Raw genomic sequence first — 21,248 nt, 5'->3', positions numbered from 1 at the left:
ACCTAGAGTGATAGAAAGTAGATCAATGGTTGCTTCGGACTGGGGGTGGGGGGTGGAGGTATATGGGGTGAGAGCTAAAGGGCACTGGGTTTCTTTCTGAGGTGATAAGAACATTCTAAAATTGACCATGGGGATGGAGGCACATATCTGTGGCTATGCTAAAAATCTATACACTTCAAATGGCTGAATCGTATATAAAGTATATCTCAAAGCTGTTTCCAAAATGTACTGTGCAGAACAGTGTTTTGGTGTCTCTTTGTGTAGGAAAGTGGGGAAGGGAAATATGAATGTACATACCTATTTTCTTATATTGAAAAATAAATAAAACTAATAAAAATGATTAACTCTATAATTAAGCAGAGAACAAGAATGAAGTAAAGGGAATGGAGAGGGAGGACAGGTATCTCTAAATGTACCTTTATAGATGTGACTTTAGAAATAAGAAAATGTTTTTTTAAATGACACCAAAAAAGAAAGCAATGCCTAAAATTTGAAAACAAACTGAAATAAACTTATTAACCATGCCGATGGCATAACCACACAGGAAAAAAAAGGATCACTTCAAGTGATTTTTAAAACAGCATTCTGGGACTTCCCTGGTGGTCCAGTGGGTAAGACTCCACGCTCCCAATGCAGGGGGCCCAGGTTTGATCCCTGGTTGGGGAATTAGATCCCGCATGCATGCCGCAGCTAAGAAGTCTGCATGCCGAAGCTAAGAAGTCTGCATGCCGCAACTAAGAAGTCCACGTGCAGCAACTAAAGATCCCATGTGCCGCAACTAAGACCTGGCGCAGCCAAAATAAATAAATAAAACAGCATTCTGACTATTAACATCTAGTGGGATATAATCTAAGGATTAAAAGAATTGCCAAGAAATTTTAAGCTGTACTCAGTGATCTTAATGTCATTTCCAAACTATTACATGTACATTGTGGGATAAAGAAAATAATTATGTTAATGCCACAAAGATTTTCAGCATGAAGTGATACAATATAAAAATCAAAGAAGTAAAACCCCTGATTTTATTTGATTCTGTTCATTTGAACTGGAAATATTGGAATGAACTCATAATTTGTTCATTTTTATTTTTTAAATCTAATTTCCTAGTTCTGTCTCCTGAAAAGACCTGGAGCACTGACACCACAGTAACAGTGAGCCCCTTGATCAGCCAGACTGTGGACTCTAGATACCATTCTCCACTAAAAGGAACCAGGGGGGGAGTTCCCTGGTGGTCCAGTGGTTAGGACTCTATGCTCCCAATGCAGGGGGCCCGGGTTCGATCTCTGTTCAGGGAACTAGATCCCACATGCCACAACTAAAAAAAGATCCTGCATGCCACAACTAAAGATACTGCACACAGCAATGAAGATCCCGCGTGCCGCAACTAAGACCCAGAGCAGCCAAATAAATAAATAAATATTTTTTTAATAAATAAATATATAGACTGCGGTCTTCAGAGAAATGGCTGATTCCAAGGCTGAAGCAGAACATGGACAAAATAAGCCCAGGACATGGGAATTCCCTGGGAGTCCAGTGGTTAGAACTCCACCCTTTCACTGCCAAAGGCCCGGGTTCAATCCCTGGTTGGGGAACTAAGATTCCACAAGCTGCATGGTACAGCCTAAAAAAAAAAAAATCCTAGGACATACTTGTAAAAAAGCAAGCAGGCTTTCAAAAACAACTAGGATTGTGTCTAAAGGGCACAGGAGCCAACCTGAAGGGGCTCCCACTGGCCAAAGATGGGATAATTTGAGCATGAAGAAAGCTAATGACAGCAACAGACTGAAACCCATCAAATATATACAAGTCCACAAGGTCATAACAATGGTAAGAAAGAAAGAACAACGTATTGGTCAACTTTAGAGCTTGCTGGGGGACCAACTCACTCTGCACGTGTACAAATAAAGGAAAAGAATGGAGCACTTACCTGGCCTTGCCTGTATGGACTGTATTTTAGGGTGACCAAGGGGTGGGTGAAGGAAAGCAGGTCTTCAGAGGGTATTCCCTAGCTAGTGGAGGCAGAGAAGTGACAGATCACATTAGACATGACCCTAGTAGAGATCAGGGATCTGTATGACTTCTCAAGCCATGAGGTGCAGAGCCTAAGAGAACTTCACTCTGGATTAATCAGGCTGCCAACACTGAACCAGTGATCGATCCTCACATCACGAAAACCAAATGCGGAGACCTCATATGTCTCCTGGTGTAGCCAAAGGGCACACAACCGCCTGTTGTGAAGCCAAAGCAAAGCAAAGACCATGTGAACCTGAATCCTATTAAGCCCCTTTCTCTTACTACCAGTTAACGGGAAACGTGGGGAGGGGGCAAGTTAATGCCGTAAGTCAGACCCAGAGGATGGGAATTCCACGGGACAAATGACCTCATTTCTTCAATAAATACAGAGGGGAAGAAGGTTAAATTTATAGATTAAAAGAGACTTGAGATACATCAAACTAAGGCAATGTGAATCTTTATGAATCTGAATTAGATGAGACCAACTGTAAGTAACATTTTTAAAGATGATCAGGGAAATGTGAACACGGACTGCGGTTTCTTGTGATATTAAGGAACTACTGTTAACTTTGTAATAATAGTTTGTGCTTAAGTCTTTACATATTAGATACTTGCTGACATATTTACAGGTGAAATGGTTTCTGTGAACTGCTTTGAAATTCTCCAACTAGAGAAAGAAAGGCAGATGGTAAGCTGGAAATAGATTAAACAAGATTGGCAAAATGTTAAACAACCTCCCCCCACGAGGCGGCTGCCGAGAAGGGGGGTAAGGGAAGGGCTGGATTAGATGTGGAGGGGTTACTGGAAGTGGTGGCGTATGCACGATTCTTATTCTTTTGTGTTTCTTAGTTTTTTAAGAGTTAAAAATGAAAACAGCTATCTTGCAAAGCTTAAAAAAAAAAAAAAAAAAAAGGACAGTGGACTCTAAGGGGGAGGGACAGGTCTGCCCCTCCCAGGCAGCACCACTGACCAACCTGCCTCTAGCTCCCAGAGTGCGGAAGGCAGACAGCGGCCCAAGGGGCACAGACGCCAGCACAGAGTGCTGCACAGAGGCTGCCTAGGGCTGGGACTTGGGGACACACAGGTGGCTCGGGGACAGGCACTGGAGGATGAGGAGGGCTCTCAAGGGTTGGCCTCTGTGTTCCAAGTAGAAGAAACCCTGTGCGGCGGGGCAAAGTCAGCAGAAACGTGGGGCAGGGGGCACAGGCCAGGGCAGAGCGGGGAGTCTCTCCCAAAGACGACCAGAGTGCAGCCATGATCTAAGCTGTGAGCCAAGGCTCCTCTGCCTTGTGACGGCTCAGCACCGAGAGCCCTCCCTCTCTCCCTCGAGGTAATGGGGTCAGGGCTGAGCACACTGAGGCCAGTCTTCTCACCTCTGCTCTCTGACCACCCCTAGGGCCCACTGGTGTTGGGGACGGCAACCTGGGAATGCTATCAGGCCTTCCTGTGGGGCCCTGAGACTAACTGCTCGTGGCTGTTCACAGATGCCCCTGGGAACTGCTCAGAAAACCCCTGTCAGAACGGAGGCACCTGTGTGCCTGGTGAGGATGCCCACAGCTGTGACTGCACCCCGGGGTTCAAAGGCAGACACTGTGAGCTTGGTAAGTTTGGGGCCGCTCCCCTTGCCTGCTGGGGTCACTGGGGCTGGGGCCTGGCCTCTAGATGCTTGTGACGGCAGGCTCTGATGGGACCGCTGGCCCCAGGGTGGGTTTGCCACAAGGACCTCCAGCCATGAGATGCCAGGACAGGGGCCTGGCTACGGTGCCCCAGACCTCCAAGCGTCCAGGTAGGGAGGCTGGCAGGCAGTGAGCCGCCAGGCCTCCCACTGCCCCAAAGCGCCAGGGTGAAAGGTGCTGCCCAGATAACTGGGGGGTCTGGGACAGTCACAGGGACACAGCGACAGCCGCTCCACAGGGAGAGGAGGGAGGAGGGGGCTCTTCTCGCCTGGGGACCAAACAAGGCAGTGCGAGGGAAAAGGGCCACGGGCCTGCCTCAGACTTCTGGGCTGAGGACGAGAGGCTCATGGACAGAAGCTCCCACGCCAGCCACACAGCCCTGAGGCCTGCCAGACCCAGAGACTCCGACCAGCCCTGAGGGAAACCAGCCTGCAGGCTCCCAGGACCCCAACTCAGAGGAGCACCCACAGTCGCTGAGCAGCCCCGGGGACAGGGCCCCAGGCCAGGAAGTGGCAGGGGCAGAACCCCGGACCTACAGTGGCTGCAGGAAGAGGGAACCGTGGCCTTGAGCTCCTGGTAAGCGACGGCCCTTTTCCTCTGTGCCAGCAGCCTGTAGAAAGGTGCCCCAACCCTGCACACGGCTGTTCTCGGAGACAAAGTCCTTTCCGGTCTGGGAAGGAGGCGTCTGTCACCACGTGTAAGTCCCTCTCCTCCGCCTTCACCATGTCTGTAGCGTGTTCCCGACCCTGAAATGCTTCCACCCTGTCCTCACAGGCCCCTGAGGTCTAGTAGTCACAGCACGGAAAGGGCTTGCTTTGACCACCCACCCCCTCCATGCGACAAATTAGGAAACTGAAGCAAAAGGGCTGAAAACCTTGCCTAAGGCTGTGCAGCTGGGAGCAGAGCCACATGAGGTCTAGAAGCGGGACCCCCTGCGCCTGCCCTCGGGCCTTGCTTCCCCACGCCCTGGAGTGGCATCAGCCTCCCTTCCCTGGATGGCAGGGCACGCGGAGACTCCAGGAAGTGCCACTCCTCAGCGCAGGAGACCTCGAGTCGTGGTTCTGCCGTGAGTTCCTGACACGGCCCTGGGCAAGGCACTCATGCCTCAGTTTCCCCATCTGTAAGACGGGCTGAGGAGGGAGTCTGCCGAGCCCACCTCTTCGGACCTTTCTTGCTAACACTCTGACTCCGTGGGTCATACTTGCAACCTGCTTTGTCCACAAATACGGACGATCACCTCCCGTGTGCCAGGCGTGGTTCGGAACACTCGGCACACATCAGCGAGCCGAACGGGCCAAAGTCTTGCCCTGGGAGTCCTGACGTTCTAGCTGAGGGAGACACAGTACACAAGAAGCACGAGTTTGTCCTGCAGTGTTTTAAATGGTGGCAAGCGCTAAAGGAGGATGGAAGAAAGGAATACGCAGGGCCAGGAGAGCCAGGCCCGGGGGGCAGGAGGGGGTGGCAGCAGCATTCGGCAGGGTGTCGGGGAAGCCTCATGGAGGTGACATGACCAGACATGGGCGGGCGAAAATATCTGAGGGAAGAATGGCCCAGTCAGAGTGCACCTTTTGCCAAGGCCCTGAAATCAGGAGCCTGCCTGCCCGTCTAAGGAGCAGCAAGGCCAGCAGGGCTGGAGCCGAGTGAGCGAGGGGGCGTGGAGGGTGGGCCTTGGAGACCCTTGGAAGGACCTGCATGTGTCCTCTGTGAAGTGGGGAGCTACTGAAGGACACTGAGCTGAAGTGACACCTGACGTGTTTAAAGATCACTGGGATGGGATGTAGGAAGGCAAGACAGAAGGCTTGACATGAGCCTGGACATGAAGCCAGCGTGACACGCAGCAGGGATACACCAGAGGCACTGAGCTGCACTGGGACTTGGGAACCCAGGTTTACAGGCCCCTGAATTTGGACTTTGTGGAATGGCACCCCGGAGCCCCTGCACCTGCGTCTTCCCACTGTGTTAGTTACACCAGTGCCTGGGGCGACCACCAAGTACCTGACTGGGAGAGCCCTGCACTTGCCCATAGCTTTCCACCCAGTGCTTTCAACCTATTGTATCTGAAAGGGACTTCCTTGTATTTAGCATTTGCGAGGGGCTTGCCATGCAGCCAGTCTGACATCTCTGGTTTTTATTGGAGTGTTTAGACCGTTTACATGTTAACAAAATGACTGAAGTGACTGGGTTGAAATCTAACATGCTGTTTTCTATCTGTCCCACCTTATCTTTGTCACTTTCTCTTTCCCTGCCTACTTCTGGATTATTTTTTAGGATTCTGTTTTACCTGTACTGTTGGCTCACTGATATACTTCTTTGGTTTATTTTCTTTAGTGGCTGCTCTGGGATTTAAAATATGCGTCTTCAACTGATCACAATATACCTTGAATTACAACACAACTTCAGTATCATAGAAGACACGCAACAGCAAGCTTCTACTTCCCCTGTCACTGCCAGACGTTTTACTTCCACATATGCCATGAACCACACAGTGTGTTACTTTTGCTCTCAACAATCATCTTTTTTAAAAATGTTGAGAGCATAAAGTCTTTTGTAGTGACTTACACATCTACCGTTTCCAGCGCTCTGCATGCCTTCGTGCAGGTCTAAGATTCCATCTGGTACCATTTACCTTTGGCCTAAAGAGCTCACTGGAACATTTCCTATAGGGCAGGTCTGCTGGTGGTGAATTCTCTTAGCTTCTGTTTGTCTGAAAAGGCTTTTATTTCACCTTCATTTTCAAAAGACACATTTGCTGAACACAGAAGTTTTGGTTGATAATTGTGTTTTTTTCAAATTTCAGCACTTCAAAGAGGTCCTTCCTTTGTCTTCTGGCTTGCAGTTTCAGATGGGAAAACTTCAGTCACCCTTATTCTTGTTCCTCTATATGTAACGCGGTCCCCATCACCTGTGGCTTGCTTTTACGTTTTCTCTTTATTACTGTTTTTTTGGGAAATTTAATTATGATGTGCTTTGGTAGGTTATGTCCATGTGTTTTTACTCTCTGGAGTTAAGCTTCACCTCTGTGGTTTTAGCTTTCATCAAATTTGGAAAATTTTAGCCATTACTTCTTCAAACACTTTTTCTATGCATCCATTTCTCTCCTTCTTCTGGGACTCCAATTAAACATGTATTAGACTGATATTGTCCCACAGGTCACTGAGGCTCTTTTCCTTTTTTTCACTCCTTTTTCTCTTTACTTTGTTTTGGACAGATTCTACTGCCATGCCTTCAATTTCACTGATCTTTTCTTCTGCAGTGTCTAACCTACCATTAATCCCATTCAGCAAAATTTTCATTTCAGATATTGTGATTTTTTGTTTGTTTTGTTTTGCTTTGGCTGTGTTGGGTCTTTGTTGTTGCACACAGGCTATCTCTAGTTGCGGCGAGCAGGGCTACTCTTTGTTGCGGTGCACAGGCTTCTCGCTGCGGTGGCTTCTCTTGTCGCGGAGCATGGGCTCTAGGTGTGCAGGCTTCAGTAGTTGTGGCTCGTGGGCTCTAGAGCGCAGGCTCAGTAGTTGTGGCACATGGGCTTAGCTACTCCACAGCATGTGGGATCTTCCCAGACCAGGGATTGAACCTGTGTCCCCTGCATTGGCAGGCGGATTCTTAACCACGTGCCACCAGGGAAGTCCCAGATATTGTGTTTTATCATCTCCAGAAGTTCCATCTAGTTCTTTCTTTGAGCCTCCACTTCTCTCATTATGTTTATATTTTCCTTTACATCACTGAACGTGTACAGCAAATTTATAACAGATGTCTGCTATTTCAGTCATTGCTCTCATTTCTGGGTGTTTTTCTATTCAATTTTTTTTCCTGTTGATGGGTCACATTTTCTTGACTCTTTGTATGACTGATACTCTTGTAATTTTTTTGTTGGGATGTTAGACATTATAAACTTTATGGTACAGACTGTTGGAATTTTTTTTTGGCATTCTTTTCAAGAATGTTTTTATTTTTAATTTTTTTATTGAAGTAAAGTTGATTTACAAAACTGCATTAGTTTCACGTGCACAGCATAGTGGTTCAGTTTTCTGGGTTTTTTGGTTTGGTTTTTTGTTTTGCAGATTATATTCCACTACAGGTTATTACAAGATATTGGGTATAATTTCCTGCGCTATACAGTAAATCCCTGTTGCTTAACTATTTTATGTATAGTAGTTTGTATCTGTTAATCCCATACTCCTCATTTATCCCTGCCCCTGCCACCTCTCCCCTTTGGTAACCGTAAGTTTTCTATGTCTGTGAGTCTGTTTCTATTTGGTATATAGATCCATTTGTATTATTTTTTACATTCCACATATAAATGATATCATATAGTATTTGTCTTTCTCTCACACTTCACTAAGGATAATATTCCCTAGGTCCATCCATGTTGCTGCAAATGGGAATATTTCATTCTTTTTTATGGCTGAGTAATATTCCATTGTATATATGTACCACAACCTCTTAAGCCAATCGTCTGTCGATGGGCACTTGGGTTGTTTCCAAGTCTTGGCTATTATAAATAGTGCTGCTATGAACATTGGGGTGCATGTATCTTTTTGAATTATGTTTTCCTTTTTTCTGGATATATACCCAGGAGTGGGATTGCTAGATCACATGGTAACTCTATTTTTAGTATTTTAAGGAACCTCCATACTGTTCTCCAAAGTGGCTGCACCAATTTACATTCCCACCAACAGTGAAGGTTCCCTTTTTTCCAAACCCTCTCCAGCATTTATTATTTGTAGACGTTTTGATGATAGCAATTCTGATTGGTGTGAGGTGATGCCTCATTGTGGTTCTGATTTGCATTTCTCTGATAATTAGTGATGTTGAGCAGCTTTCACGTGCCTGTTAGCCATCCGTATGTCCCCTTTGGGAAAATGTTTATTTATGTCTTCTGCCCATTTTTAGATTGGGTTGTTTTTTTGTTGTTGAGTTGTATGAGCTGTTTTTATGTTTTGGAAATTAAGCCCTTGTTGGTCACATTGTTTGCAAATATTTTCTCCCATTCCGTAGGTTGTCTTTTTGTTTTGTTGATAAGTTTCCTTTGCTGTGCAAAAGGTTTTAAGTTTGACTAGGTCCCATTTGTTTATTTTTGCTTTTATTTCTTTTGCCTTGGGAGACTGATCTAAGAAAATACTGCAACAGGGGCTTCCCTGGTGGCGCAGTGGTTGAGGGTCCGCCTGCCGATGCAGGGGACACGGGCTCGTGCCCCGGTCCGGGATGATCCCACATGCCGCGGAGCGGCTGGGCCCGTGAGCCATGGCCGCTGAGCCTGCGCGTCCGGAGCCTGTGCTCCGCAACGGGAGAGGCCACAACAGTGAGAGGCCTGCGTACCGCAAAAAAAAAAAAAGAAAGAAAATACTGCTACAATTTAGGTGAAAGATCACTTTGCCTGTGTCCTCTTCTAGGGGTTTTATGGTGTCACATCTTACGTTTACGTCTTTAGACCTTTCTGAGTTTATTTTTGTATGTGGTGTGAGGGAATGTTCTAATTTCACCGATTTACATGTAACTGTCCAGCTTTCCCAACACCACTTGTTAAAGAGACTGTCTTTTCGCCATTGTATATTCTTGCCTCCTTTTTCATAGACTAACTGACCATAGGTGTGTGGGTTTATTTCTGGGCTCTCTGTTCTGTTCCATTGATCTGTATGTCTGTTTTTCTGCCAATACTACACTGTTTCGATTACCATAGTTTTGTAGTACAGTTTGAAGTCTAGAAGGGTTATACCTCCAGCTTTGTTCATTCTTCTCAGGATTGCTTGGCAATCTGTGGTCTTTTGTGGTTCCATACAAACTTCAGGACTATTTGTTCTAGTTCTGTGACAAATGTCATAGCTGTGTTGATAGGGATTGCATTGAATCTGCAGATTGCTTTGGGTAGTGTGGCCATTTTAATAATATTAATTCTTCCGATCCAAGAGCACGGGATATCTTTCCATGTCTTTGAATCATCTTCAGTTCCCTTAATCAATGTTTTAGTTTTCAGCATACAGGTATTTCACCTCCTTGGTTAAGTTTATTCCTAGGGCTTTCTAAAAACGTGACTTTAAGCCAGATTTTTTTTTTTTTTACTTTCTGATGTTTCATTATTAGTGTAGAGAAGTGCAACGGACTTCTGTATATTAATCTCGCATCCTGCTACCTTGCTGTATGTATTTACCAGTTCTGACAGTTTGCGTGTGGCGACTTCAGTGCTCTCTAGTGTCACGCCATCTGCAAATAGTGACAGTTTTACCTCCTCCCCTCCGACTTAGATACCTTTTACTGCTTCTTCTCATCTGACTGCTGTGCCTAGGATTTCCAGTACTACGTTGAATAGAAGTGGTGAGAGTGGGCATCCTTGTCCTGTCCCTTTGACTTTTGGCTTTTGGTTTTTCGCAAGGCAGTCTAGATGGATCCTGTTGAGGCCTGTTTTAGGGTGGCGTTGGCATAGCCTTTATTCTGGGGTTAATTATGCCCCACTTTTAAGGCAGGGCCTTTCTGGGGTTTCTATTGCTCTGGAACAGCCCATTAACCAAGATCTCCCCACTCTGGCTCTGGGAACTGTCCAGCTCCTCAGTAGTTCCTTGCTGCCCGTCTTTGCTCACCCGATGCACACAGCTTAATCTTCAAGGGGCCCGCCCCTCCAGGTGTCTGGAGCTCTTCCTCTGCACAGCTCCCTCCTCTCCGTGCTCTGACCCTCTGCCTCCCCAACTCCAATGTGTTTCGCCCACTCAGTGTAGCCACTGCTTGGATTCTCCCTAACCCACAACACAGTCCGAAAAGTGCCTCCAGGCCGAATTCCAGGGCCACCCCAGAGCTCAGCTTGCTCCCCTTCTCTCTGGGTTACTGTGTTGCACGGTCTTTTTTCTAACATCTGAAAAGACTTACTTCCTGGATCTTGACCAGTTGTTCACATGTGGAAGTTAATTCCAGATCCTCTTACTGCCTGATGGCTGGCAATGGAAGTCTTAGCTAAGGCTTTAGACCCTAAGGACTCTCCTAGACTAAGCTCATGAGTTTTACCCATTGAACTCCCTGCATCTCTTTCAAACAGCTCCGATGTTTAAAAAGCTTTACCAAGAGTCAAACACTTTCTCATTCGTTATTCTCTACAAACATGTGACAGAGGCAGTATAAGCAATTCCCATCTCATACGAAACAGAGGCTTCAGTTCCAGAGACGTGCTCAGAGTACACTAGTTAGTAAGTGGGAGGCAGGGCTGGGAGCCAGGTCTCCTGTTCCACACCGCCCGTGTCTAATGCCTGCATCTCCAAGGCTTCTCAAACTTCTCCATCAACTGCCCGTAAGGGTGCAGTCACATTGTCTCAAGGCTTCGGAGCCAAGTAGCCTGTCTCAAGCAAGACATGTCTTTGAAATAGCACATTTTTAAAAAAATATTTATTTTTTGGCTGCATTGGGTCTTAGTTGGGGCACTCGGGATCTTTCGTTGTGGCGCGCAGGCTCTTCATTGCAGTGCATAGGCTTTTTTCCAGTTGTGCATGGGCTGGCACGCGGGCTTGCCAGTCATAGCGCGTGGGCTCCAAAATGCATGGGCTCTGTAGTTGCAGAGCGCGGGCTCAGCTGCCCTGCAGCATGTGGGATCTTAGTTCCCCGATCAGGGATCGAACCGGAGTCCCCTGCGTTGCAAGACGGATTCTTAACCACTGAACCACCAGGAAAGTCCCAGCACACTTTATCTCTTACTATATATCACTTTGTCAACACTCATCATAATGTACACTTAAAATGAGTGTATCTTATTTTACATAAATCATACCTTGATAAAGTCATTTTTTTCAATTACATGATTTTTATGTTGGACATTTTAATACATCCACAGGAGGTAAAGTTTTATCAGGAGAATAATAGCCTTTCCTCAGACACCTGTACAGCTACCTGTAGGTTTGTGTAGCCTAGGTGAAGGGGCTGGGCAACATTCTGCTCAGTTTCCGGCTTCACTGAGCTTTCTTGTGATGCAGGTATAAAAGAGTCTACAAAGTGCATCCAGACACCTGTTTCAAAGAGAGCTGTGAGAGCACGCGTGCCAGGACCCCAGACAGGTGCGTCCCAGGGAGGAGGCCCGTGCTGTGCCCTGCAGGCGGCCACAGGTGGCCCTGGTGACTGGGGCTGTGGGATGCCACAGGCCATGGCTGAGCCAGGTTGCCAAGATGTGCAGCCCGGCTATGCTAAGGAACTGTGTGCCCACATGTGTACACGTGAGCGCACACAGATGGGTACAGCTGGGCATGGTGGATGCTGGTAGGGGTCACAGAGTGGGTGCTGGGGAGGTTACATGGTGGGTGCTGGGAAGGTCACAGGGCAGGTGCTGGAGGGAGGTTGAGTGGTGGTGCCGGGGGGGGTCACTCTGGTTATGCACGTTCACACAGTATCTGGCACTAGTATTGGGAAGTGTTACTGACAGGTCCAATTATATAAATACAGTAAATCTCTATTTACTTTTTATTCACTCTCACCCAGGTTCTTTCCCCAAAGGGCTCAAGGTAGTCACAGATTATTATATAATGCACTGCCTGAGTACAGACAGCAGAGTCCAAACCTCTGTCACATTCTCCACAGACCAGTCACCACATGCACCAGGTCTTGCGTTTCTGAGTCAAGGAAAAACCCACCCTGCCTTACCCAAGCGCATCACCTGTCTCCCATCACCCATCCTCCACACTCCCTCTCACTCTCCATGACTCACACCCAGCCAGGCAACCTTCCTCATCACTCCACAACTCCCACCCCAAGCCAGGTGGGCACACACAGACTCAAACGTTCATCCCTGTGTCAGTGTCTCACTACCACACTCCCCAAACTGGAACACATGTGACCTACAGACAAGACAGGATCACAGCAGGCAGGCTGGGCCGAGGAAGCTGCAGAGTTACAGGGACACAGGTTTCTTTTTAATAAACCGCATTTCTCTAATTATTTCAGGAAACAAAGTAACAGTCCTACACTGAAGAAATCTTAAGGTACGTTCCCACAGCCAGCAGAGCTGCTGGGAAGTCTGAGGGACATCGCCCCAGCACGCGGCCCTCAGGAGAGCTGCTGTCTCCTTGTGGAGCCCTGAGAAGAAAGCTCAGTGTGTGCTCTGTGTCATAAACTCAGACCAGAAGGTTTCAGAACTTCCTAAGGGGGTTAAAATGGGTGAGAAAAATAATACTTAAGGAAGGCCTCCCAATAGACATAAACTTGGTCTGATACATCGAGTCCCACTCTATCTCAATGGGCAGAGAAACCCCTTCCCCAGTCATCAGCAATGGCAATGGAGGGGGCGGGTGAGCTCTTAGAGGGAGGTGGGACTGACAGGGGCTGCTGGGAGGGCAGGCGAGGGGGGACAGTGGGAGGGGCCTGGGATGCCAGAAGGCAGAGGAATTCTAGGAGTGCTTTCCAGACCCTAAATGGCAGTCCACTGAGAAAGGGTGTGCGGCCTTGATCACGTAACTCTGGGTAAGTCCTGAGACTCCCTCACTGGGAGAGTGCCAACGAACACAGGCCTCCTGAGCATTCAGAAACCCTGAAACGGAAGAAGCTTTCTAGCGCTATTCCTGCTTAATCCAGCATTTCCCAACCTCTGTGCAGTCAGCCCATGTGACTCCCACCCCCTCACACGCACGCTCTGTGGAAACCTTCACGATAATTTGCAAGATACTAGGCTAAGCCACAGAGACCCATCCACAGCCCAACACAATTTCTTATCAACGTGACGCACTGGGAATGAAAGAGGGATTCTGGCTGACCCAGGACAGCTCACCACTCGAGCTCCATAAAGGAGCCTAGAAGCCCATCTTCCTGGTGGTGTAGGAGAGGAGTGAGACTCCTGGGTACCTGGGTACCAAGCAGCTTCACAAACAGGCTACATTTTTTTATATGGCTGAGAAGATGAAGAAGAAATGTTACTCAGAGACCTTTATAAACAACCAGAAGCAAAAGAGCTTCGCAGGTATAGGCTGACACTAAAGCAGAATGTTCACCAACCAAGCAGGGAAAGCAGAGGCTGGGACCCACAGGCTGGGCAGCGGCACGTGAGCGAGAACGTGTGACCTCAGGCGTTCAGTTCCCATCAAAAGTCTCTGCGTTCAGGTCCCACCTACTCAAAGGCATCACTCCCCCCGCCCCCGCCACCACATACCCAAAACATGCACTCCAAGGCTTGCAAGCAATTCACCACCCACAGATATAACTGGGGTGTGAAACATTTATATTGCAATAAGTCATCTGATTTTATATATATATATATGTATATATATGTATATATATATATATTTTTTGCAGTACGCGGGCCTCTCACCGCTCTTGCCTCTCCCGTTGCGGAGCACAGGCTCTGGACGCACAGGCTCAGCGGCCATGGCTCATGGGCCCAGCTGCTCCGTGGCACGTGGGATCCTCCCGGACCAGGGCACGATCCCGTGTCCCCTGCATCAGCAGGCGGACTCTCAACCACTGCGCCACCAGGGAAGCCCAATATATATATTTTTAAACTCATTCAATGAATCCATTTCTATAAAAACACATCAGAAACCCTCAACTGTTAAATTATCAAATACTGGCTTTTAGGATACCCATTCTTCAGACAATGGAGAAAACACAAATAAGCAGGAAACATTCACATTCACACACACACACACACACACACACACACACACACACACCCCCAAGAACAAAGTGCAAGAATTTATTTCAGTCGAGAGAGACCAGGGACAGCCCATACACCTTCAGAGAAAAGAACCAAGGCGGCACCAAATGAAGGGGGTTGCAGCCTGCAGATTTCAAATTGAAGCTGCAGTGCTGCCCACGTGTCCCCACCACTGGGGGGTATAGTCAGTCCTCCACGAGCCTGCCCCCCAGCACCCACTGCCATGTCACAGGGAACAAACTTCACAGTTCTGACGTGGCAAGCTCTTCAGGTACTCCGGAGGCAGCAACCTGGGAGCCGCCGCTGTAAAGCGGAATGGGTACCACCACCATCCTCCTCACGCCCTGGTCTGTTTTCTCTTCTAAGGATCAGGATGCTCTTGTTAACGCTCCATCAACCTCACGAGTTTCTAAAGCCCAGGAAGACGAGGTCTAAAATTGGATTGAGAACAAGGTCCTGGCTGGAGTCGGTGCCCTGAGTGGCTTCTCTCCTCTGGCCTCTGGAAGACAGACGGCCAGGCCAGGCAAGCACCAGCCACGACCAGGGAGACCTCCGGGACAGAACCCACACCTGACGTAGCCCAGGCTGCCGTCTCCTAGGGAGAATGCGCACCCACGGCGCACATGTTAGCCCTGGATGGCAAGGCTGTCCACCAGGAACGCTTCTGCAACCTTCAGAAACCCGTTCTCAGATTCCGAAGTCAGAGAAAGCGTTCTCCCTTTGAGAGCTAGCAACAAAATTGAGGAACTGCTCTCAACAGCTTCCAAGGCAGAGATGGTGGGGCTGGGAGGAAGGGGCAGAGATGAGGCCACACTGCAAGCACTTCGCCCGGCTCTCCTCCGCCAGCAGATTATTTATGCCGACCATTCGCAGGCTACTGCTCCATCATACGGACCAGCTGACTCTGAGAGAGAAAATGATAACACTAAGACGGAGTTTAGACACTTTTTACCTACAACCTTTTCTGCAGAGGTCAGACAGTATTCCTGGCTTTGAGGACCCTATGGTCTCTGTGGCAATGACTCAGCTCTGCAGTGGTAGCACAAATGCAGCCAACAGACTTGTGACTGACCAGGCGTGGCTGGGTTCCAATAAAACTTTATTTACAAAAACAGGCAGGGCCAAGTTGGCCCATGCACCACACTGGGTTAATCCCTGGTCTTCGAGGTCATAGGCTTTGGCCTCTCCCCTGGATGACAAGTCCCACCAAGGCACCAAAGACCTCAAGGGTTTCATGGAAACCTCAAGGGTTTCAGACCCCACTTGGAAAGCCAAGGCAGCACCTCTACCAAGTCCAGCCAGGGCTCCTCCCACAGGCCTGAACGCGACGCTGGTTAGGGTTTCTCTTAGTCCAGGACGCAAATAACGCTGTGTGGGGCTCTCAGGTAGTAAGCACCGTGTTCCACACGCTCCTCCTTCACACACAGATCGCCGCGTCATCCTGCCACGCCTGCTCTCTAGCACACTTCTAAGCAGCGCTTGCTTCTCCCTGCAAATGAGCTGAAAACCAGAGAAGCCGACCCCACCTCTAGTGCGCTGAACATTTTAGCCGCTGGCCCAGACTGGAACTCAGGCCCCGTGCATCTTCCACTGACTCTGCCCTGAGTCAGCACCACAGCCACAGAAAGCGGCTCTTCCTTTCATCTTTTATAAAAAAATTTTTTTTACAGAGTTATATTTTAGGCTTTTTATTTTTATTAAAGTTTTGTGTGCATATGTCTGTGTATTATGCATTCTGTCATTTTCAGCAAGGAGGAATAGTCATTTCGAGAAGTCTCTACTGTACTCCAGAAGGTCCCCAGTCTCCAAGGCCCACCTGGAGAAGACGGCTGAGTGCAGTCCAGGGGCTCTGACACTGGGAGAATCGAGAGAAAACCACATACATAAACACGTACTGCTGACCTCTGCTGTGGCACTGGGACCTGTCACTGTGCTTCTGTGTAGGCTACGGCGTCACGAGCAAACAGCAAGATCAAGTGATATCACTGGAAAGAAGACGAAACCCTCTACTGCCATGTTAATAACCTCAAGCCCCTCAGCCACGAGGCAAATGTAACGTGTTCCAGTCTGTAGCTTAGAAGCCCTTGTTTCTACAAGAAACAGTCTACTGAATCCTGAGCTTGGTGCTGTGTTTTCTTATGATTAACCCATTTTGATGTTTTATAAGTTAAACATCTAGTGAAAGACTTCCTGATGCTAAAGGAATTATAATTCATCCTTGAAACATTACAAATGAGCCACTGCTTTTTTCCACGTGGCTCCTTCTTAAAACTCTAACGTCTTCCTTGGAGATACTCAAGGTCCACCCCAAAAAATTAGCAAAAATGGAATCAAAACATTGCCAGGGGCATACACATTTCTGTGTCGAAAAGAAAGGAGCGATCCTGAGTTGCCGAGTTAGCCTTGTGCTAATCAAAACTTGGATCAACTAACCACGTAATCGAGCTTAGATTTAAGATTCTGTTAGTCCCGACTGGGGGGCACAAGAGCAACACCCTAGGTTCCAGGGATCGTGCCGGCCACCCGGAGACCACAAAACACAAGAGTAAATGAAAAATGAAATCTCTTTACTTTCAAATCATTCTGCCCATGGCTAAGAAAGACAGTAAAGACAAAACCTCCCTTTTCCCCTTGCACAAGGACTGACACGGGTGCAAATGAGGAAAGCTATGCGGCACCCTGCTGCTCACCCACCAGCCACACCAACAGGCAAGGGCTCCACCCGGTGTCAGCCAACCTCCAGCACCTTCCCTGGGCTGGAACTCCTGCCACTGGCCAACAACTGCCCCTGATGTCGGACCCACGTGTGGAGGGACTCACTGAGCTACTGTGCTTTTGCAAAACAAAGTCTTTCTCTTTGCAGTCATGCTCGAATATGAGCCTGGAGAAAGCAAAAGCATCTACTCCTCAGTAAATGCAGCTCAAACCTACCCGCAATGAAACACAGCTCAAACCTACCAAGAGAACCCCAGTAGAGAGGAGACAGGAACTCTCTTTAAAAATCAGCTATTTACTTTACTTTTAAATAAAAGAGAAACAAATGTAAGCCCATTTAAAACCTTAAGTCCTCACGAATCAACACGGTCGCGTTTTGCTAAATGGGGCCTGAGAGCAGTGTCTGAGCCTTGGCGCTGCTGTCTCTGGGCTGGCTCACCCTGTCGTGGGCCTGTCCTGTGACTGTAGGATGTTTAGAAGCAGCCCTGGCCTCGACCTACTAGACCCCACTAGACCCCAACTGCACACCCTCCTGGTCCTAACAACCAGATGGGAAATGTCCCCAGATGTTGCTAGGTGTTCCCTGTTGTCAAGATCACCCCCAGGTGAGAACCGCCACCTGCCAGGACTTACGTGGTCTCTGCAAGAAAAGCGAGGCCAAGCACCAGGAGTCTCGTGTGTAGCTGTTAAAATGCTGTAAAGACCTGAGTTTTGGGCACGTCACCAAAAATGTCTTCTGCAGCATCAATCCTGTGCCAGCTGCCCCCAAGAAAGGAATCTCCAGAACCTTCTAGGAATCACCCATCTTCCCATCCCTCGCAGAGCTCACGCCATCAGGGCTGTACCTCTACCTCAGAGATGACCCCTGGCTTACATCCAAGCCCATTCCCCAACCCCAACTCTTCAAGTCACTCCTCAGACCCACTGGCCTCCCCAAGGGGCCTTCCACCACCTCTGGTGTCGCGGAGAGCTCCCTGAAATGAAACCAAGCCCAGACCTGTGGCCCTGGCTCCAGGTCAGAACTCCACGGACGCCAGAGACGTCAGGCCTGGACGCAACCCCCTGGGCCTGAGCTGGCGTGAAAGCAAACTCCGCCGGTGGTCAGAGTCAGGGCCTGCTCTTCACAAAGATGCAAAAAGCGCCCTCCCCGCGTTGCTGGCGTTAAGAAGCTGTGCAGAACAAAACCATACATCACTAATCAACTTCCTTTTACTCTGCTGTACAATGACTGCAATTACGAAACCATAAACTATTTTTGAACTGAAAACCTGAGTATTTTTGTGGAAAACCTGTTCCTTGTTTTCATAAAATAAAGTGCTGTGATAACCTAAAAGCTCGCTGTCTTCTCAGAACTCTATCTTTGTCACGAGGAGGATGTAAAATGACTCCTGAACCAGAAGAAACATCCCCCACTGTCACGGGACTGTCACCAACACAGATGGGAGAGAAAAAGTAAGACCGAACGTCGATGTGTCAAGCCCCCCCCCACGATCTAGAGGCTCAAAGTCAGCCTTTTACTCAGGATGGAACAGGGCCCTCCCCCCTGAACCTGATGGCAGATCAAACCAATGCATCTGCTTCTTAGTCTACTTCTCAGGTGATTTCCAATTAATTTTTTATCAAAAGACCAGTTTGAGAATGAAAAATAACCTGAGAAGATCCAAGTGAAGTTCCCAAAAGCCTTGAGGAAACTACAGTACCCTCCGATCCGTCTGGGCTTCTCTGCACTCCAGTCCGTCCGTCACGGCCCCGCCTCCTCCGGGCTTCCGGCATCAGCCATTCGGCCCTCAGACTCCTCCTCCTCCCGGGCCAAGAGTTCCTTAAAAACCCCAAACTCCTCAGCAGAAGAACAGGCTGTCTTGGCCAGAAACTCAGCTTCTGAAACCCTGAGGATGTCCCTGAGTAAAGGGTTGGGGACCAGCGTCTGCCCCTTCTTGTCGGGGGTCTGGTACCGGCCCAGGCGCTCCAGGAACACGTGCCTCTCCTTGGTCTTGGTCATGGAGTACTGCAGGAAGTCGGTCTTCACCACGTCCACATGTTTAATCCCCATCCTGAAATAGGCATACTGGAGACACAGCATGGTTAGGAAGTGCAGCTGCAGAAAGCTTTGGAGGCTCCTAAGGCGCAGTGAACTGAACTGTCCAAAAGCACTGGGAGAGACCTGCCTCGCTAGCGACGGCAGAACACTACGATCCCGACACCTGCGTGATGGCTTTCAAAGCATTTTCAAATCCATATCGAGAAAAATGCAGCAGAAAATAAAGGGCAGGAGGGAGAAATTAAGTTCTATTTTTCTTCATGGGGTAAGGAAAACTCTGAGTATGGAAAAAATAGGCAAAAAATTCAGAAAACATCTAGGATTTGACCTAAGCCATCATAATTGTTACCAAAAAATTAGGACACCCTTCACAATTATGTTTCTAAGATCAACATGCAAAATAGGTTCTAAAGATAGGAAGGTTCTAGCTATTTTTAAATTAAGTATTTTAAGCAGAGGCCTCATTAGGATTCTAAGAATAGACCTGGGTCATCCGTTATTAATGGCAGAAAAGTTGCAAAAGAGGCTTTTTTTACCTGTAGTAAAGAAGTGAAGAACGAAAACCGAACTCTCTTTGGCTGGTGCAAGCAAAGAGGGTCTAGGCCTTTCACCTCATCCACTCGCCCCCGCGAGTCAGCTAACCCTGACTACACTCGAAAACTTGCTGTTACTAATCACGCCACCAGGAATTCTCACCTGGAATTTGTATTCCAGTTCACCAGGGTCCTCCCGAAGAACACAGGGGCATCTGTGCAAAATCTCGGTGACTTGCTTTACCGTGAAAAGGCACTTCTCCTTGAGAACCCCGACGATGCTCTCAATGTCCCGCTGACGCATGGTGAAAATTTCAGGGCAAGAGTAAAGCACCCGCTTTAATTTCCCTGAAGAACGTAAAAAAGGGCAAGTACATAATTTTAGGATATTCCAGAAGCCCAAGTGACCAACCACACCCAATACAAGCCAGCATTTAAAAATCAAACAAGGATCCTCTCCTCCACAGAAGGAGTGCCAGCTTCAGATAACGTCTTCCCAGAAGCGTCGTGGAAATGGGATGGGCCAGAATGAGACATCTCCCCACTGACTCCCTCTCACTTCTCAGACTCGCCAACCCTCCCTCCTGGTATCAAGAGGCCTCTTTCTGGCCTCACAGCTGAAAGGCACCTACTTCATATTCTAGGTCTCCTCTTGCCCTTCTCACCTAGAAAAGACTTTCACAGGGATTTACTGGAAAGCTCAGACAGTAAGATGGGATAGTAGCTTCCCCCATGTCAGGGCTTTGGGTTCATGTTTCCTTCTATGATAAAATAGCCCTTGAAATATTCACAACCAACATTCTTAAGACTGAGGAGCCTGAACTCAATGAAAGGGCGTTCCGCTCTAATAATTAATGTAATAACCACAAGAATCATGACACACAACCACAGAGACTGGTGATCTCCTGGTTAGTGGGTGACCATATATTTTATCCACACTACGGTGCTTCTCAGTGACAGAGTCCCTATTAGTAACTGCATTAGGATAACTGGTATAAACTGAGACTCTCCCAGGCAAATTAGGGCATATGGTCTTCCTACAGGTAACTGAGTAAAATTTAGTACCTAGAAACTTAGAACCACTTATTTAAACTGTTAATTAAAATCTTCCTAACAGGTGAGCCAGTCAGTGTCTTGATAAAACGTGTCAGGAATGAATTTCAGGAATTTAGTCTTCATCTTTGCAGCTTAAGGCCATGCTGAGCTTGTTAATTTATTGATATAACCGCTGCATGTAAGGTGCTAAGTTTAGCTTTTTAGATTATACTGCGATAGGTAATCTGTTAAGAGAAACACACACCACTATCTTTTTGTTTGTTTGTTTTGTTTGTTTGGTTTGTTTTGTTTTGTTTTTTGCGGTAAGCGGGTCTCTCACTGTTGTGGCCTCTCCCGCGGAGCAAAGGCTCCAGACGCGCAGGATCAGCGGCCATGGCTCACGGGCCCAGCCGCTTCGCGGCATGTGGGATCCTCCCGGACTGGGGCACGAACCCGTGTCCCCTGCATCGGCAGGCGGACTCTCAACCACTGCGCCACCAGGGAAGCCCCACACCGCTATCTTTTGCTCATTTTCTAGAGAAGGAGACCGTAAAGATCCTCTGAAATCTGAATTCCCAAACCTTTTCTCCCCCTCCCCCACCCGACAATATTTTACCAGCAAGAGG

The 21,248-nt window shown here is 48.1% G+C and overlaps 2 protein-coding genes across 9 annotated transcripts in view; one reads left to right on the top strand and one right to left on the bottom strand.

The window, feature by feature from the left end:
- SNED1 (sushi, nidogen and EGF like domains 1) overlaps positions 1 to 14,996 on the top strand; it is an 89,301-nt gene extending 74,305 nt beyond the window's left edge. Inside the window, exons 27-31 of one of the 2 annotated variants that reach the window (XM_060015788.1) lie at positions 3,498 to 3,614; positions 4,299 to 4,386; positions 11,639 to 11,719; positions 12,600 to 12,637; positions 14,668 to 14,996. In XM_060015788.1, the coding sequence (XP_059871771.1) occupies positions 3,498 to 3,614; positions 4,299 to 4,386; positions 11,639 to 11,719; positions 12,600 to 12,636 (323 nt within the window). In that variant the 3' untranslated portion in view covers position 12,637; positions 14,668 to 14,996. Of the gene's footprint in view, positions 1 to 3,497; positions 3,615 to 4,295; positions 4,387 to 11,638; positions 11,720 to 12,599; positions 12,638 to 14,667 lie in introns of both variants that reach the window. The other variant, XM_060015787.1, reaches the window with a different exon arrangement.
- Positions 1 to 21,248, bottom strand: part of MTERF4 (mitochondrial transcription termination factor 4) — a 49,226-nt gene that overhangs the window by 25,664 nt on the left and 2,314 nt on the right. For 2 of the 7 annotated variants that reach the window (XM_060015789.1, XM_060015792.1), the window contains exons 3-4: positions 19,751 to 19,935; positions 16,982 to 19,081 (exon numbers count right to left, since the gene is read on the bottom strand). In XM_060015789.1, coding sequence (XP_059871772.1) covers positions 18,758 to 19,081; positions 19,751 to 19,935 — 509 coding nt within the window. In that variant the 3' untranslated portion in view covers positions 16,982 to 18,757. Of the gene's footprint in view, positions 1 to 14,997; positions 15,206 to 16,981; positions 19,082 to 19,750; positions 19,936 to 21,248 lie in introns of those variants that run through there. The other 5 variants (XR_009520092.1, XM_060015793.1, XR_009520091.1 and 2 more) reach the window with 4 other exon arrangements.

Source organism: Delphinus delphis, chromosome 7, assembly GCF_949987515.2.
Source record: "Delphinus delphis chromosome 7, mDelDel1.2, whole genome shotgun sequence".
NCBI classification, from domain to species: domain Eukaryota; kingdom Metazoa; phylum Chordata; class Mammalia; order Artiodactyla; family Delphinidae; genus Delphinus; species Delphinus delphis.
Note: the sequence above shows the minus strand (reverse complement) of the source record. Positions and strands in the feature narration are given on the sequence as shown.